Genomic DNA, 18,345 nt, shown 5'->3' on the forward strand with positions numbered 1-18,345 from the left:
ATTGCCTTCGCGGGAATAGGGGTCTGGAATTAGAATTGGAATCAGAATGGGCTACTCAGATTCCAATTGTTTGGTTGCGTGGAAGTGGAATCCATGACATTTCACCATTTGAGAGAATGAGCATAAGAGCATTTCCTCTCCCTTCCTTGGGAATGAAATCCTATTCCTGCTGATTCTAGTTCACGTTCTCATTCCTGTCTGAACCAAACATACTATGGGAATAAATCATTTCAATTCCAAATCTGACTGTAAACCAAACGAACCCGAAGTTCAAGTCTCAGATGACCATGAAACATATGCTTTGATAATTTATTGAAGTGTAATACCAAACAAAAAGTGTAAATTATGGAAACATGTCAAGAAAATATTGGAAAATGGTAGATGAGTTAAAATATGATCTGAATAAAAAAATACATTTAAATCAATTTATCATTTTTTTTACTTAATATACTATTAATTAGAAAAAAGTTGATAAAATAGTTTACAGAGTTGAAGCATATGTCATTTTAATAAGTTGCAGTATCTAGGGAAAATATCTCTCTCTTGAAGCCTAATGAGGTAATTTGCTTTGGATATGCATAAGTGTTTTGGACAGTGTGGATGTAAATATCTTTGTTGTTATGTAATAAAATCCTTTTATGCATCTGAAAAAATACATTTTTTGACTTCAGCCTAAGAGATGACCAAATTCAAAATACAGGAATATTTTAAGTCAAGAGAAAAAATTCCACAAACTCATTCCAACTATCAACTTTGATAGTAATATTTATATAGACTAATATGCATATGATATTGATAAAAAGTAGTAACCACATGATATTCGCTTTATCTTTTTTTTTTGGTATGCAAATTTTCACTTTATCATGTGGGTTGTAATTGTTATGTTGCTAAATCAATGTTAAGGTTATTAATTTAAATGATCATTCCATTAAAATCCTCAATGACCTTGTGCTATTCAACTTGTGTCACATACCTATGCTATTAATACAATAAATCTTATATTATTAGGTGTATTGTGTCAGGTTTCTAATAGTTGAGTATGGTCTGTAATTATTGATTATGGTTCGGTAAATGGGTTAGGTTTGATTAGTTCAAACTTAGACCTAATCTTATGACAACACGGGTGGCCTGGGGTGGCTATGCGTTGAAAATTCCCATAATGGCTATTTAAATCCTACATATATTTTGCCTATCCTATCCATATCTCATATCTTTTGCCCCTGCTTTGGCCCTTTGGGCTGTGTTTGGAAAATGATGCAAATGGAGTGTAAATTTAGGTTCAAGGTAAATTTGTATTATGGTTCATTTTTACTTATATTTGAAAATATTATATTTATGTATTGATAAATGATAAAAAAACACATTTTCCAATGCATATTACCTTGATGATAAGATGTAAAAATACATCAATAAAAAAGAAGTAAATGGGTTTTTGATAAAAAGAAGGCATATGATTTATTGGAATTCGTGCTTGTATCCATTACAACTAAAAATCTGTTTGATAAAAAGGCTAATTTCTTCATGTAAAACTAACCCAAATTTACAATTTATATGAACCATTTTATACTCTACATTTTTGCATTCATACTTATTTACATTGTTTCCAAATGCAGCCTTGAAGAGAATTCCTAACTCCACTCAATTAATATATTAACTAATTCATTTTAATAGAGACAAAAATTCAAATTCTACTACCACCAAATTTGGGGAGAGGGGCTTAAGTGTGGTGCTACACTACTCAAACATAAAAAAGAAATCTTACAATTAAATGTGTAGAAGCAATTCTAAACCAGACCCTATAGAGTTGGTAATATGAACAATTTTGACCCGATAGGACCCGAATATAATTATTAGTTATATTTTAATTTGTACTTTCACTACAGAACCACTTATTTGTTAAATCAAGACATTTGGAATATTTACGATAATGTGACAAATATGCTATGGACTGAGAGTACAGGAATTATATATGCAATTATGTATAGTCGGTTCGGGTCTTTATCAGTGAGGAGCATCCAAACCAATTTCAACCCAATTATAATCTGGAAGCATGATGCAAACCCAAACGGCGAAACCCTATATTATTTCTTCGATCTGGTTCGAGTCCAAAATCCGAAATCCGATAATAATTTAATGGATATATTATATGGACTATCCAAGCATGTAACGAGTGAATTCCTAAATAAGCGTTTGGGTCTGTGGTATGACCGTACGAGGTCTTTGAACTGAAAGATCTCAGACCTTCCGGTGACATGGCAACAATGGAGAGATCCAAACTGATTTTGTTTATCACGGTTCTTCTGCACTTCTGTTCTTCTATTCTTCCTTCTGCCGCTGCAATTTCATCTGGGTATTGTTTTTTTTTTTGTGCGTGTCTTCGTTTCATTTACTTCTCTTCTTAAACCCTAACTTTATTTTGTTCTGTTTGAATTTGTGAATTTAAGGTTGTTTCTTTATGTTGGGATCTGTTAGAGCTTCTTTTTAATATCGACGTTTGCTTGAATTTTGAAATTGGCAGGGCGAGTGATGGCTACACCATTAGTGGTCGGGTTAAGGTCGAAGGTATGCCGTTCCCTTTTTTCATGAAATTTACTTTCTAACCTTGTTTTGGGAATTAGTAATATATGAACTGGAGTTTATGATGCAAATCATTCTAAAGAGCAATTTTATTCGGTTTGAATTTCACTTCAACTCAAGTGTCATTATTAGATCCAATAAGCTCTGCAGATTTTTTATCTGATACGACAATGTCCACCTTTAGCAATTGAAACCACCTTGATGATTAGACTCTGAGATACCCGTTACTTGATCTAAACCATAGAAGAGTGAAAACGAAGAATCTTTGGCTTCAGTAAGTGAAAAGTGTCGGAAGTAAAAGCTGAATTTTAGGGCTGCGAGCTCGGTTTGAACTTTTCAAGCGTGCCAATGACTCATTTAGGTCATCGGTTGAAACCATAACTACCTCATGGTTTTGCCTAGTATCTACAATTAGGCAAAACTATGTAAGTTAGTTATGGTTCTATGGAAAATGATATTTTAATACACAGTTGCAGAGTGTTCTTCTGGAGATTGCTACATTTCATTAGATATGTAGTTTGTTGGAGACAGCAAGTAGTAGTGTCCAAGATATTTCTGGACAAAACGGTTAAGCAAATCTCTATTTAGACTAACGAAATATTGCTGGTCAAATTAGATTTACGTTGAAAATTATGCTTATATTTCATGATTCTCTTTGGGTGTTAATTAAATTTTAGAAGGGGATGCCTTCAATAAATAAAGTCTAGGATTTTTAATCATCATCTAAGCCTTGTCCCAACTATATGGGGTTGGCTACATTAATCTGTTTCATCATTCCTTTCTGTGCAGTACTGTATCCATCATTAAATTTTTAGTGGTAACCTTTTTGGTTGTAGATCAAAAAAAGAAAAAAATTTCCAAGTCTGGGATAAATTACTTAAATATAAAGAGCAGACCGTTTGAGGTATCACTTAACAATATCTGGAACTAGCAGAAGTGTTGATCACAGGTAGGGTAACAGGACTGAGACCATTTGGTTGGACCAGAGTAGCTTGGCTGCCCAATGCTTTTTTTTTTCAATTTCAGAAAAGGTAACTGTCAATCATGAAAAGAAAGAATAGAGCATTGTAGCTTAAATATTGAAGTTTGATTCTTGTCCACCAAATAGGGTTGGGTTGAGGCCCTTTTATGTATATAAAAGATTGATAAGCAACAGCCAGCAGGTAAGATGGTCACTTGATCATGTGTACAGACAAAATTTAGTTCTGTTTCTCAATGTATCCACAGATAGGATAGTTAAAAAATTGAAGTAAAAGAACCCAAATTAAAGCCGCCTACTTGTTGGGTTTCCGGTTAAAGCAGTTAGGGCCTTAAGGGTTGTAACAGAATAGGGTCCCTAATGGCTTAAAGAAGACAAAAATTGAACTGGACAGACAGAGAAATTGGAGGCTAGGATTAAGGTAAGGCTGAACTGGAGCGTAGGGCATGGATTGACTAGTTTTTCAATGCCCAAGAAAGGGTGCCCTGCTCCCATCAAGATATGATTTAATGAATCATAAGTATCACTGACTGTGATGGATACATTGAGAAACAGATACAAAGCATAATCGGGTGTTTCTGTAATAATTTGGGTTGAGGGGTGTTTATCAGTTAAGGGCCTCTGTTTATGCTTTTCCAATTTGTGTTATTACGCTTCTGTGGTCATCACAGTCTGTAACAATAGCATCTTTCTGATTAAAGGTGTCAATGGACTGGTTTTGGATTGGACTCCGTCCAGTCCAAAATCAATTTGGATGGACCAACAAGATATATTGGATTGGACCAATCCTATCCAAAATATTTATTATATTGGGTGGACCTGGTCCGTCCGTAATAAATTTATATTGGATTGGGTTGGATTAAGCCAATATCTGGTCCATTGGTATAAAATAAGAATATAGGTGTCAACGGACCGGGTTTGGATTGAAACCAATCTAAATCAAAATGAATTTGAACAGATTGGATGGTCCAGACATTGAATTGGACCGGTTCAAAATGGTCCAAAATATTCATTGGATTGGATTAGACCTGGTCCATTTATAATGGACTCACATTGGGCTGGATCGGATTGGACCAAATCCAGTCCAATTAAGACCCCTACTCCTGATCGTCTCATATTGCTTGATCTTGAGATTGTCTGATACTAATTGAATATGTTTTCTTATGTTTCTGAATTGAAGTGATTAATCACTTTTTGCTTTCGAGTTTTGACACAGAAAAGTGTTGATCACAAGTAGGGTAATGGGACTGAGAATTTGATCTATAATCACTTTGCATAATTTATTTTTCAGTTTTATCTTCTATGGGAAAAAATCTGTTTTCCTTGAATTTGTTTTTTCAATGGGCCAATGGGGACAATATTACTTGGATCTTGTACAGACATTTTGGTGATTAAGGATATGGCTGCAATAATATACACATTAAACTTTCTGTTTTTCCCTTGTTTTTTGGTATTGCAATGCAGCTTTGGCACCCATAGGAGCAAGGTGTTATATTCTGGACCTGTAGTTAGCAGGCTAGTTGGGTTAGGGTGGAAGGGTTGCAATGGGGGCCCACTGGTTTACACAATGCAGGGTGCCTTTTTTCTGTGGCCTTGAACCTGCATCACTATGTCAATGGGAGGGATGCCAACTGACTACCTAGTCTACATAATCACTGGCATATACTCATTGAATTTGATCATGTCACTGCATTATCTTGGGATTATCTTTTACTAGTTGAATTAGCTTTCTTATGTTTCTGAATCAAAGTGATTAAGCACTTTTGTCTCTTTGTTATCAAGTAAGATAACAAGACTGAGACTTAAAATATTCTGACTTTGTATCAATTCTGTTAGTCATACTCTTCTATTGGAAAAAAGAATAAATAAAAAACTATATACTTGAACTTGATTTTTCAGTGGATACAATATTCCTTTGATCCTGTACAAAAATTTTGGTGATTAAGGACATTACTAGAATCATTCATTCACACCTAGGCATCTCCAACTTGCTTCTCTGTTTGTCCATATGATGACTTTTGGAATTATAATTATATTGTGGTTTGGCTGTAGACCTTGAGAGTCAATGCATTAGTTGAGATAATTGTTTTTTTTTTTTTTTTGACTTGTACAAAGATTATAGTTGTTTTCGTTTTGATATATAAGATCATCAGGAAATTCACTGAGAAAAAATTACCATGGATATTGACCAACTGGAAACTTTCTACTTAATGTTTCTAAGGAATAATAATTGAAAGTTGATAAAAAAAATAATAATCGAAAGCATGTTTTATCTTTATCTTTTTTTTTTTTCTTTTTGCTTTCATTTCTGTTTTTTAGTTGATGTTATGTTTTGTCATAATTCTTTCCTTTGCTGATTCATTGGTTTCTTTAGGTAAGTGATACTTTTTATGTGGCAGGTATGGGCGTGAAAGGTTTTACTCTTCCTGGAAAGATATCAAATGCCAAAGTAATACTAAATGGTGGCCAAAATGTCACTTTTCTTAGGCCTGATGGCTATTTTTCTTTGTATCCTTCCAATTCTGATGGCCAAAGTTTATGTTATGTTTCTCTTGCTGAAGGGGGCTTTCTTATGATGATCTTCTTTCGAAAAAATAGTAGTTTGTCTACATTTGTTACAATAATTTTTCTGGCTGCTGACAGGAAAACCTGTAATCTTTCCTGTTTCTCCTCTATTTCTTTCATTTTTCCTGTATTTCCTCATAAGTTAGTGGGGTTTGGGAATTTTTTTTGTTACTGACAAGTGTCATTCCTGTCAGATCGTGGATTCTCTGGGAATTCTGTATATATCTACAACCTTTGAGTGAATCGTATTTTTGAAGATGTTAAAAATATCAATTGCTTTTTCACCAAGGCGATTATATCGGTTCTGATTCCAAGTTTTGTGTCCCAATTATAATTGGGTTGGGACCAGTTTTTGCTGTTCTGAACTGATTAAGATCCAGACCAATTATGTAATTAATAATATAAGAGTCTCCTGGATTTTCTTGTAATTTTTGTTATATTTCATGTTTAAAGGGTAAATTTCATATACAAGATAATTTTGGTTAAAAATACTTGCTTTATCAACCTGTAAATAGTTTACTATTTACTTTCATTTTATTAAGGTTATATTATTAAAAATGAAGTTCCAAGTTGTTGTATTGTAGGTAATTATAGATGCCAAGTATAATTGGGTCTAGTTGGGTCAGACCTGATTATCCCAATTAATAATTGGTTCAGTTCTGGGTCTATTTTATAGAACCAATTAATGATCAGTTCAGGACTGGTCCAGCCTGTCTCGAACCAGGCCTGGCTGATTGACAGCTCTAGTTGTAGAAGTCACTGGATAATCACCTAGGAACTTTCATGACAAGTGAGGTCCACCACTGAACTAAGTGAGGTACGTATTGCCAATCAAAGAAAGTTAGTTACATAGTTGTATAGACAGCAGGGATGTTGTATTGACTGTGTATTATATAAGTGGCTCAAGGGTTGGAACACAAGCTTGATAGGATCAGGTGGAAACCTTGGATTGCCAATGGTCTGGTTGATAGTCTAGCAAAATTGGGTTCACAAGTCAATAGTCTGCCTTGGGGTCTGCCTGGGTCCAAGAATGAATTGTTACTTTGTGAATATAAAATATGCCTCGCTATCTGTGAGCTGTTTATAATTGCTCTTGCTATCTTTTCTTTTCGATGGTAAGTTCCTATTGCCATTGAATACCATATATTCTGTTGATTATGAGAAAACAGTTTGATATGACCATATAGGAGGTCGTCTTCAGTAAACTTGACCGATTGGATAGACAAAGATTACCTGAAATATTAGCTTATTTTGAAAGGTAAAAAAACTGTATGTAATCCTGTAGAAGGTTGACAAAGAAAGATGAGATTAAATTCTCTGATCAGTGAACTTTCCTTGCAGAAGATTGCCCCTGATCAGTTTAGGGGCCATTACCCAATATTGGTCCTGGCTATCCTGGGTCTTGGAGGGGTGAACTGGATACTCTGATCAGCTTACAGAGTATCTTTTAGTAAGGTTTATTTAGAGAAGGAATCTTTTCAAGATAAGTTGTGTCCTGAGAAACCTCCATTCTGACTAGGTTGGTTCTAAAGTCGGCCCATAATAGCATTTGTTGCTTCGGACTTTCAGAAGCTCAGTTCAAAAATAGAGTGCAATTTCTGCAATGTGTTATGGTAGTAATTGCTGATATATAATTTTGTGGGCATTGTTATTCCTTCACCTGTGATGCTTATAGCCACAACATACCAGCGGGAACTCATCTAATTGAAGTGGCTGCCCTTGGTTTTTTTTTCTCTCCGGTAGGTTTCTTAGATCACAGTTTATTCTGGATTTTTAGACAATAGACCTAATTCCAGATGATTATATTCAATATTACATGTTTAGGTACGTGTTGATGTCAGCGCTAGAAACCCTGGTAAGGTTCAAGCTGCACTGACAGAGAACAGGAAAGGTCTGAATGAATTGGTTTTGGAGCCTTTGAGAGAGGAACAATATTATGAGGTAAGTTCATATATTAGCTTTAGTCACTTTCGTGTTGAAAATCTCCATTGTTAACTTTTGGATTACAAGTTCGTCTGGCGTTTGCTTGTTCATTGCAGATAAGGGAGCCCTTCTCCATAATGAATGTCATAAAGAGCCCAATGGGCCTGATGGTTGGCTTCATGCTGATTGTTGTGTTTCTCATGCCCAAACTAATGGAAAATATGGGTACAGTATCCCTCACTTTGGTTCAAGGAATTTCTTATTTTCTATTCATATCTAGATTCTGGGTCTGAGCTGAATGCTCACTCAGGTTGATTGGGGTAGAGAGCATTCATTGGCGTATTTTTCTAAGTACAACTCATGTTCAGAGTTTAGTATGGTATTAGCTCACCCAAGTGGGTCAATTTTGATTACTGGCCACTAGATTTGTTTCGGGGGCATTCATGAGTCTATTCTTCTATAAGTGCTGTCCAACTGATGTTGAGAGTGCACTATGATATAAGCTCAGTAGCTCACCAAGTGGGCTCACCTGAGTTTGACTGATGGTTGGGTGGCCTTCGTCTGGCATAAGTGTTCTTCTTCAAAAAGAATTAGAACATTGTCATGTTTAGCAAATTACTATGGTTCTGGTTCTGTTACTGATCAATCTATTTGTTACCAGATCCCGAAGAAATAAGGCGAGCTCAAGAAGAAATGAGGAGCCAAGGGGTTCCTTCTCTGGCAAACTTGATACCTGGTGCTGGAAGAAACTAGGACTAGTTCAACCAATCACATGAACTCTTTTCGGATTTTGTGCTTCATCTTTGAGAGTTGTGTATTAGAAAACAACACGATGAAAGGCTCATTTCAAATTGTAAGGCTGCTTCTTCTGCAACCTCAACAACTTTCTGATACACTAGCTCTTTCTGCTGGGGGACAGGGAGAGTGGGAGTTTCTTTGGAAGTTGGTTTATTTTTTGTGATCATATACTCTCATTTTCAACACTAAAAATGTACATTTCCATTATCAGACAAGGCATTTTATTTTAGTTGGAAAAGATGATTGTCTTGATAGCTACTCTCAGCAAGCAACTCTTGATGCATCTTTTATATGATGGACCTTGAGTGGTCTAAAGCCATTAATGATGGGGTTACTTCTTAGCCCAAGAGCTGCGGAAGTTGGATAATTTATTTCCAGCATAAGTGGATGGGTTTGTGCTATACAAGTGTTAATGATTGATGGCTCAGGAGGCATGTCTGGAGAAAAAAAAAATCCTGAGACTGGCGTTATTGCAAATACTGGTTGTTTGCATTTTTATTTTCTTTCATTTTAAATCAATATTTCTGTTACTTCTGTTTTTTTAATTATTTTTTAGGTGCTTTTTCAATTATTATGGGTAAACAAGTGTTAGGTTCAAAAATGTCATTTAACACATGCGGTATGCCTTGAGAATAGTCATGCAATCGAATCGAGCTTTAGGCTCCGTTTGGATGGAGTATAAATATAAATATGTAGAGTGCAAAACTTTACATTTTGTATTATTTTATATGTATTTGAACTCTTTGCAAACTAAGCCTTAATGGAACATTTCAGGCTTAAATTCGATTAGGCTCATTTGAGTTTTGATAATTTGAATCTCAGAGTAAGTTCGGATAGTTTTTCTAGCTCAAATTTGATTAATAAAATATTCAGCTTGATGATTAAAGATGAGTAAGGTAGCCTGTTGAGTTGGAATAATTGTTGATTTATAGCATACCGAACTTCTTTAGTTGGGGCCCATGTATTGGATCCCAATCCTTGTATACATAATTTGACATGTGGCAAGCTAATGTCCCCATATGGCCAGATCTTCAAGGGTCTAGTTGTTGATTAAGATCATTTAATCCAACAGAGCTCTTAGATGGGGCCCGAAGAATGGAGTTCGGATCTGTTACCAACCAAACGCTTCCAACATGTCCCATCTGAATGGAGTTCAGATGGGGCCCAATAGGACATGTTGGCTAGTTGGTACAATGTTGGGAGCGTTTGTTGGTACTTGTTAGCAGATCCTACCCAATGGATTATGGATGCCGTGTTGCGTGTTGAGTCTTCTGTTCTTATGTTTCCCAAAAGAAACAGAAAGGGACTTGTTTTTTGTCTTGTGATCCCCAACTTGCATTTCCAAGTAGCACACGCCATCAAAAGCACAGACAACATTCCACTATTTTATGGGACTGGTGCCACTTGTATGCAGTCTACTGACCCACGTGGCATTAGAGCATGCAACCCAGTCTACCACCACAAACCCTGCTTATCATGCAACCAACCAACCATTAAAAATATATGCGTATAAAAAGGAACAAACTATATAAATTAGTAATCATGGAAATTAAATAATCAATAAATAAATGTCCTTTTAATCACGACTTGCATTTTTTATCCCATGAAATACATTTGCAACATCTTTGGCAATAATTATTCTGGGAGTAGCAATTTCAGTCTAAGCAAGTGAAAGATTGAATGATTTTCTTAAGAGTTCTTTTCTTTCAAACAATTGTAATGCTTTCATCTCTGTGAATTTTGTTCTTCTATGTCAAGAGACTCAAGACTCGGGAGTTTTTTTTTTTTTTTTTTTTTTTCTCTTTTTCTTTTGTTTTTTGCTAGAAGGGGGGAGGGGGGAGGGAGGAGGGTATCAGAATCAAAGGAAAAGAAATTGAACATCAATCAACACTGTTGTTTCACGGGGGATGAATCTGAGGATAACGGAACCATTAACCATTCCCAGAAAATGTATAAGCTTGCAGAGGCCAAACATTCAATGAAGATGAGATAAACGATTATGAAGGTGTGGGATTACAATTAGATGGATGGAACTAGTCAGATCAATATGATTTCAATGGTCATAAAGTGAAAACCATGTGAAAGCACATGGATCTCATAAGGGTAGGACAAATTTATTAGGCGTCCTACTCAAAGAATAACCCACCTGTGACCTGTACAAGTTTTAATTTTGTACAGTTAATCTATTGGGCCGATCATGATTCGTCACGTCACACATGGGCACCATGTGCCTGGCCAATGTGGTGTATTCTGATTGGTCCAGTGCCATCTGGAAGCCAGAGGATTTGGACTTGGACTCAACCTGTATTGTCTAAATGAGAGTTCTAATTGAAACTGCTTGTCCTTAACCAAATCAATTGTTATGGACAAACCTTGAAGATCAGTGCTAAATTTACTAGAAGATAAGTAGTAGTTTAGTGAAGCAAGCTATTGATAAACGTCAAGACAAGAAAGTTTCACACCAAAGAGTTAAGAGTGGACAGGTAGCAAGAGGCACTGATTTTAATTAATCACCAAAATCAAAATAAGCAGCAAACTGAGGTCGTTTTAGGACACATCAAATATTTTGAGGCATGAGAAAAGAAAAAACTACACTAATCACACTCCCAAGACCTTTACAAGAAAATTTACATATTTGTGGAATAAAGCCGCATAAGGCCAAAGAATGACATCAAAGCTAGCTACATATGGTACACAAGTAGGACCTGAATTTGTCCTGATCTCAGATACTTTGAATTAGATTGGGTATGAGAACGATGAGGTTAGTGAATATGAGATGCTGGCTAGGGACCCATGTTGGCGTGCAAGATCATCAATGTCTCTTACAATGTTGAAAACAGCATCCGGTTGTGCTAGTTTAAGTGCATTCTCTGACATTTTCTTCAACTCTTCTGGCTTGGAACTGAACCATTCAGAAACTAGAGCAGCTGTTTCCTTTGGATTTTGCGAGAAGACACCTGCACCGTTGTCTACCACATAAGGGATGTTGCCAACTTCCTGCAAGATTGTCAAATGAAGGGAAGGGAAGTGCTTTAGCATCAGAATTCAAACTGGGGCATCTTGATATGACCCTCTACTTGAAAACCAATGAATTTCTAGGAACACGATTTCAGCTCAACTTGAAGATCAAAAGAGTTTAATGGATAGGATATGGTCTTGACCTACAAGGAGAAATTAAGGAGCACCAAGAAAGAAATGCAGCTTATATTTATATACCTCCTACACCTAAAAAATGATTTGAGGTTCATATACTTTTCCAGTAAGAAAAGACTAGGTAAATTTAATCTAGTTATCTGCAGAAGTTATGTTTCATTAAACTTAATAGGTCAACCAAATCTAAGTTCAAATTAGATGCTTCCCAATTAAGTTGACCAGGGAGAATTAGAATTTTTGTTAGTTCACTAAAGCAGACCATAAGATGCACAGATTAGATCAATTTGGTTGTATTTTTATGAGATTAATTAATCGTTGAATACTTATAGCATATATTCTGAAGTACATGGAAAACCATTAATTCCATTAACCTTACTGAAGTAAACAGATCCATCAGCACTGACCTGTCCAGGGATAAAGTCGTTTAGGATAATTGGAAGGCCCCTTATCAAAGCCTCAGTAATTGTGCCAGGTCCAGCCTATGACAGGCACAATAACCATTAGCTTAGGATGCACAAATAAAAAACAAATTGAAGAACAAAGAGGAACATTAAGACATGGCAAACTACTAACATACTTTTGTGATAATGCAATCACAAGCTCCCATCCATTTCTCCATCTGTGTCTCAAATCTTCTTATCTGTGAACAAGAGAATAAAAGATTAAAGGGACTTTCCACTATGATTCTTTTGTCACTTAAAGACAATTTGAGTCATCGTTGTGTGACTGGATAAAAAAGTAAAAGTATCACCTTCACAGGCACCTTCCACTGGATTGACCCTAGTGTAGTAGCTAGGTCCTTATTACGGCCACATATAACAATCATTTGGCCAATGGGCTTCCCAAGCTCTTCATCAAAGAGTGATTCACCAAGGGCCCTCGCAGTTTTCTTGACAGGACCCATTCCTTCACCACCCCCCATCAGCAAAACTGCAGGTAAAGAAGGATCCATCTCCAGTTCTTCTCTTAACTCATCCTGCATGAAAAACAAATCCAAAAGCCACAAAATCAGAAATCCGCCAAGTGGTCCATAATAAATTTGACTGCTTTAGCTAGATGTTAATCTCAATGTCAACCTTGGGTAGAACTGCTTGACAGAATGATGGGCGGATTGGCAAGCCAAAGACACGAATCTGGGAAGAATCTAGCCCATCTAGTAAAGCTCTCTTTGCTACATCCTCTGATGGACAGTAGCATCTGGTGACATTAGGGTGGAACCTGGTCATAACACAGCTTCCACCTTAAAACCTCCAATAAGATAAGGCTATTGGCCCAAATAGATGATGGAATTAGAGATGTCTTAAACTAACCATGTTCTGTGGCAAGTATTGAGGTCAGTAATGACTGTAACAAACACCACTTTCTTGTGAAGTCTCTGCCATTTAAGCACCCAGAGGGGAATATGCTGCATGAGAGGATGGACACTAATGATAACATCTGGTTTGTACTCCATCAGACCAGCCTCTACCTCTCTTCAAATGTAAAACAAAAAGAAGTTAGAAAAATTAATATGTACAAATTGAATATTTCTTTCCTTGTGGTTGGGAAACATACTTGGCATAAAATGCGGCAAAAAGAGCTAGATAGAAGCAGTGAATCCAGCGAGGAGAGGTACTGTGAAATGCAACCTTCCAAAGCTGTACATGTTTCACCATGAATTTGTATGACCTCTCCATATCATTCAATGGCCAACCAGTGTACTCTTTCCACACATCCTTTATAAAAACCTGAAATCAACGACCCTTTTACATAAGCAAGAAGAAATATAGACCTGAATAAGTGTTTATAGAGGAAATATACCAAATAAAGGAAGAAGACATAGTAAGTTTGAATAAAAAATATACAGTAAAACCCCAAAGAACCTAAATTGAGACCAAGAGTATGCTAACACCATCAGAGAAAAAGAAAAGGAAGAAAGAAGAAACAGAAACACCCAAAAATAGATCCTTTTAAAGAAACTAGCTATCCAGAAATGAAGGGGGAAAAGGCAGCGAAAAACACATAAGCCCATGAATTCAAAATCTGAAAGCAAGAATTTAAATTTACAATAGCAAGAACAATGCAGACCATATTGTCCAGATTAAGAACAAACCCGAGAAGAAAAAAAAAACCATATAAAACAAATAGGTCACATAAAATTTAATTAAAACATCAAACAAATAAAAACAAATTTAAAGAAAGAAACTAACAAAACAACTAATGGAAACAAAACAGAACATCAATATCACATTAAACAGAAAATACAGAAGAAAATCCATTAAACCCAGAAAAGAAACAAGAAACTTACTCTATACTCGTCCCCAAATTCCAACTGAAACGCGTCCCGAATGGCCTCAGCTGAAGCTCGATGTCCTCCACCAGTGTCGCTCATCAAGATCAAGACATTTTTGGTCCTCTCAGCTCCAATCTGTACAAGCTCCACCGGCTCATCATCGTCACCATGATACCCATAAGAGCACCTCTTCTGATTATTATCGCCCCCAGCGCTCTTAAACCACGTATCTCTAATCGATCTTCTTGGCGACACCACTGACATAACCATGTCTGTTATGCTTCCCTCCCAAATTTTGAAAGAAACATACAACAACAGTCAAGTTTCCTCCCTCTAGCGCCGGCGAAGCCAACCGCCGGAAGAACCAGCTTCCCGGCAGACACCGAGAGAGAAAGAGAGAGGTTGACAGAGAAGAAAAGAGGGGCCGGGGGAAGAGCGAGCGTGGGAGCGTGGAAGTTTGAAAGCCTCTGAGCTGGCGAAACGGAACGTTTCGTTATTGTTTGTAACTTGTAAGTTGTAACATTCAGATTCCCGAATGATGCCGGTACTTTGGGTGTTGAGGAATTTATAACCGTCAGATTCGCATTTTAGTTTTGGAATGTTCTGAGAAAAAGATCCGCATCTAATCCTATTTAAATACAAAATAATGATTTAATTTTTTTTTCTTCTCTTCTTTTTTTATCAGTGGACCGTGGGCCCAATTTTCGGGTGTCCAGGTGAGCTGGCGAATAGGCCAGCTTACTGTATCGTAACGGAATGTATGGGCCTGACGTCATACTAAGGCCTTTAATGCAGTTATAAATCTGTCATTGGATTGGATTGGAATCTTATTTTACCTTGGCAATAGATAAAAGTAGAATATGCTTTGGTATCTCACGTTTTTGAATGTTGATTCTGTTTAAAAGAAACCGGATTAGATTCATTTTCTTTTGTCAGATCTATTATCTTGAACGTAGAGCTTCAGTAAGATTCCAATCCAAGGGTCACCCATGTTCAATGCATCAATTCCAAGTTGCAGAAGAGACACAGAGCAGACAACAAAGGTGGACCTTGGTTGGTAGGAAAAATGACTGAAAATACGCTTACATCACACATGTTTGTATGGGTCCCTGTCTTCCCATTTGAAACACCCTTTTCCACGTGGAATTTTTAATAAAAGAAAAAACTGGCAAATTAGTAATCATTGATTTGGAATCTATGAAGTGATCGTGTGGGTTTGGGACTGTAGGGCCATCAGATTGGAATATACCGGGAATAAGGATGGGGAGATGCGTGAGTGTGAACTGTTGAGATGAACCGAAATGAACCGACTGACAATGCCCAACTCGAACTACTGAGAGACTTGAGAGGCAAATCTTCCAGCCCAAAATGACATGGGCGTCCACTGGGCTCTGAGTTTGATACCATTTAGGGTACGTTTGGTTAAAAGTTGAAATCCAAAATTTAAATAAGAATTGGAGTGGTCTATTCCCTCGCCTGTGTGGTTCATATGGGAATTGAAATTGATCCTCATTCTCAAGGGAGGGGGAGAAAATGATCATTCCCTCAAATGGAACAATATCATTCCACCAAAAATAAGAATTGGATTCCAATTCTATCCAACCAAATGGTCAGAAGTGGAATCAGAATGGACCATTTTCAATTCCAATTCTGATTCCTGATCTCTGTTCCTGGACCCTTAGTTAATTTGAGCTGATCATTATTGAATTGAACCTCTCTACTGGATATCAAGTCAACAGCAAGATTAGCCACCCTGGCGGTTAGTACATGTAAAAGTCCACAAATTGTTTAAATTGGAAAGGTAGTTTAGTGGGCCCCACGTAGAGATGAACTGGGCCAGTGATAGTCATGACCTATGAACATGAAGGTATCTCTATAGCTGTATGTGGACTGTATTAATTCAAGGACAGCCAGAAACACCCTGATCACCTTCAAAAATTTGTCAAATAACTGGAAATCATCTGGTCATGATCATGCAGATACTAGCTAGATAACTTATGGGACTTGCATAGTACTGAATCTTCAGACCTAACAGTCCTAGAGAGGTGTATTTGAGACGGATCTGCTCATTGCAAATGGGCGCCTCACATTTACATCCACTGTGCATTGAGAATATCTCCCATGAATAATAACTAATAAGTATGGGAGATGTTCCTAATGCATGATAAGATATGCATGTGAGGCGTCAGGTGTGAGAAGTAGATCCGGTCTCAAATGTTTGTGACATAAAGGTTCTGTTTATGTTTATTGAGTAAATGTTTATTGATGGTGTCACATAGGCACCCGTTAGCAAATGCCTCATTAATTGCATTAGTATGTATTGAAGTTTGCAAATGTGCGCAGCTTCTTAAAATGGATAGATGTTTATTGGCATTTTGCTGATGTGGCATCTAATGGTGCCTATGTATCATAAACATCCTCATTAAATGTATTTCTCGGTTTTGCAATTATACAAGTACAAAATGTTACTGAATAAACATAAATGGAACCAAAGAGCCTCAAAAAACAATATGATTTTATTATTGGGGCAGTTTTTTTTTTTTTCTTTTTGAAAAAGAAAACCATTCATATTGATGAACACCCTCAAGTTGATTCGGTTCTGGTTATTTTCAAATTTTAATTGCATTTGGAAGAAGTTCAGAGAACGGAGACATTTCCTGTTCTTTAAAACAGTTCAAAATTTTTTTCATGGTCGGGAAAGAACTTTAAACTTAGATGGTTTTCCATTGTTGCCAATACTGACTTTTCTGGTAGGGAATCCGTTAATCGATTGGTTGGCCCATTAGACGTGAATTATCTTTCTTATTCTGAGTTTCAAAAATAAATGTGTTTTCTGTTTTAAAACTGAACCAGAAACGTATTTTTGAATTTTTTTTTTAAATCAAGTACGATTACAAAACCTCACCCCTCAAATGAGAAATAGGAACTTTCACCATTTCTCTTTCTTCCCCAGTTTTTGGCCGTTTCTCTGAGTATCTTCTACCCAAAGCTTTCTGTTCCCCGCCACTGCCTCAGGAACGAAAATTTGATGACAAAAATCACCAACTCATACCGGGGCAACACAACTCTTAAGATAAGTTTTAACCTGGCCATCAACTATTTAAACACATCACTAGGGAAATCCCATAATGCAACTATACACTTGTTAGAGGAATAATGTATGGCTAACCTCACTTATTGTTACGAAATTTAGTTCAATACAATATCAAAAATTCCTCAAGAGAAAATATATGGAGTGGATATTGAGCACAAGCAATTACTCATCTCCAAAACCAAGTTCACATTCCTTATCACCCAATAAAACCCAGCCCCACTCATGACACTGGGATTACAATTATTTGCGTAGCTGGTCATGGCTGTAACATTCCCCGGTGAATCCTTGCGTGCGACATAACCCTGCAGAAGACTTATGTATATAAGGAATAAAATGAATTGAATGTACAAAAAGATACCGAGTAAACCAATGAAGTCATTTTTGCTTCAAGTGACATTGCAATAAAGCAGATGCTGATATTTTGAATGCTAGATTGTGTTTGAAAACGATGCAAATGGAGTGTAAATCTCGGTTTAGGATAAGTTTGCATTTTGGTTCATTTTTGTTTGTGTTTAGTAACATTACATTTATGCATTGACAAATGACAGATCAATGTATATTTAGATTGATAATAAGATGTAAAAGTACATTAATAAAAATAAGTAAATTTATTTTTAAGTGGACTTTTGATAAAAAAAAAAGCATATATTTTATTGAAATTCATGTTTGTATAGCTAAAAGTCTGTTTAGTAATACGTGCAAAACTAAACAAACTTTACAATTTATATTTATATATATATATATATATATATATATATATATAAACTGTTTTACATTCTATACATTTACATTCACTTATTTGCTTCGTTTCCAAATGCAGCCCTATGTATATGACCAACACATGCATGATTTTAATTACTCTCTTGCAACAATTTCAGTGTCACAAACAAAGTAATTTTTTTCAATATATCTTTAGTGATTCAACTCCTCAATAAAGTTTTAGAGGCATCTTAGTATTTCACCACACTCACACTCAGGTAGTAT

At 36.2% G+C, this 18,345-nt stretch overlaps 2 protein-coding genes across 2 annotated transcripts; one reads left to right on the forward strand and one right to left on the reverse strand.

The window, feature by feature from the left end:
- The first annotated feature begins 1,992 nt into the window (after window positions 1-1,992).
- On the forward strand, window positions 1,993-9,080 carry LOC148869496 (ER membrane protein complex subunit 7 homolog). The gene is made up of 7 exons (XM_088969156.1): window positions 1,993-2,350; window positions 2,519-2,562; window positions 5,956-6,064; window positions 7,797-7,860; window positions 7,946-8,062; window positions 8,161-8,269; window positions 8,706-9,080. The coding sequence occupies exons 1-7, from the start codon at window positions 2,253-2,255 to the stop codon at window positions 8,795-8,797; spliced, it is 633 nt and encodes a 210-aa protein (XP_088825282.1). The 5' UTR covers window positions 1,993-2,252; the 3' UTR covers window positions 8,798-9,080.
- A 2,231-nt stretch (window positions 9,081-11,311) lies between these two features.
- LOC148869497 (monogalactosyldiacylglycerol synthase 2, chloroplastic-like) lies at window positions 11,312-14,759 on the reverse strand. Its single transcript, XM_088968444.1, has 8 exons — window positions 14,283-14,759; window positions 13,550-13,722; window positions 13,306-13,467; window positions 13,072-13,213; window positions 12,747-12,971; window positions 12,573-12,635; window positions 12,400-12,474; window positions 11,312-11,839 (listed from the first exon to the last, which is right to left on the reverse strand). The coding sequence occupies exons 1-8, from the start codon at window positions 14,535-14,537 to the stop codon at window positions 11,579-11,581; spliced, it is 1,356 nt and encodes a 451-aa protein (XP_088824570.1). The 5' UTR covers window positions 14,538-14,759; the 3' UTR covers window positions 11,312-11,578.
- Between the last annotated feature and the right edge of the window lie 3,586 nt (window positions 14,760-18,345).

Source organism: Nelumbo lutea, chromosome 2 (genome assembly GCF_056320005.1).
Source record: "Nelumbo lutea isolate HS-2025 chromosome 2, American lotus-T2T, whole genome shotgun sequence".
Taxonomy (NCBI): Eukaryota; Viridiplantae; Streptophyta; class Magnoliopsida; order Proteales; family Nelumbonaceae; genus Nelumbo; species Nelumbo lutea.

Bases quoted from the DNA above. Each gene is read 5' to 3' on its own strand.
- LOC148869496 (XM_088969156.1), top strand. From the start codon at position 2,253: ATGGCAACAATGGAGAGATCCAAACTGATTTTGTTTATCACGGTTCTT. The intron at 2,563-5,955 runs GTATGCCGTTCC...TTTATGTGGCAG, and splicing joins TGGTCGGGTTAAGGTCGAAG to GTATGGGCGTGAAAGGTTTT. The intron at 6,065-7,796 runs GTATCCTTCCAA...TGATGCTTATAG, and splicing joins CCTGATGGCTATTTTTCTTT to CCACAACATACCAGCGGGAA.
- LOC148869497 (XM_088968444.1), bottom strand. From the start codon at position 14,537: ATGGTTATGTCAGTGGTGTCGCCAAGAAGATCGATTAGAGATACGTGG. The intron at 13,468-13,549 runs GTATGTTTCCCA...TTACATTTGAAG, and splicing joins TTTGCCGCATTTTATGCCAA to AGAGGTAGAGGCTGGTCTGA. The intron at 12,475-12,572 runs GTATGTTAGTAG...TGCCTGTCATAG, and splicing joins GTGATTGCATTATCACAAAA to GCTGGACCTGGCACAATTAC.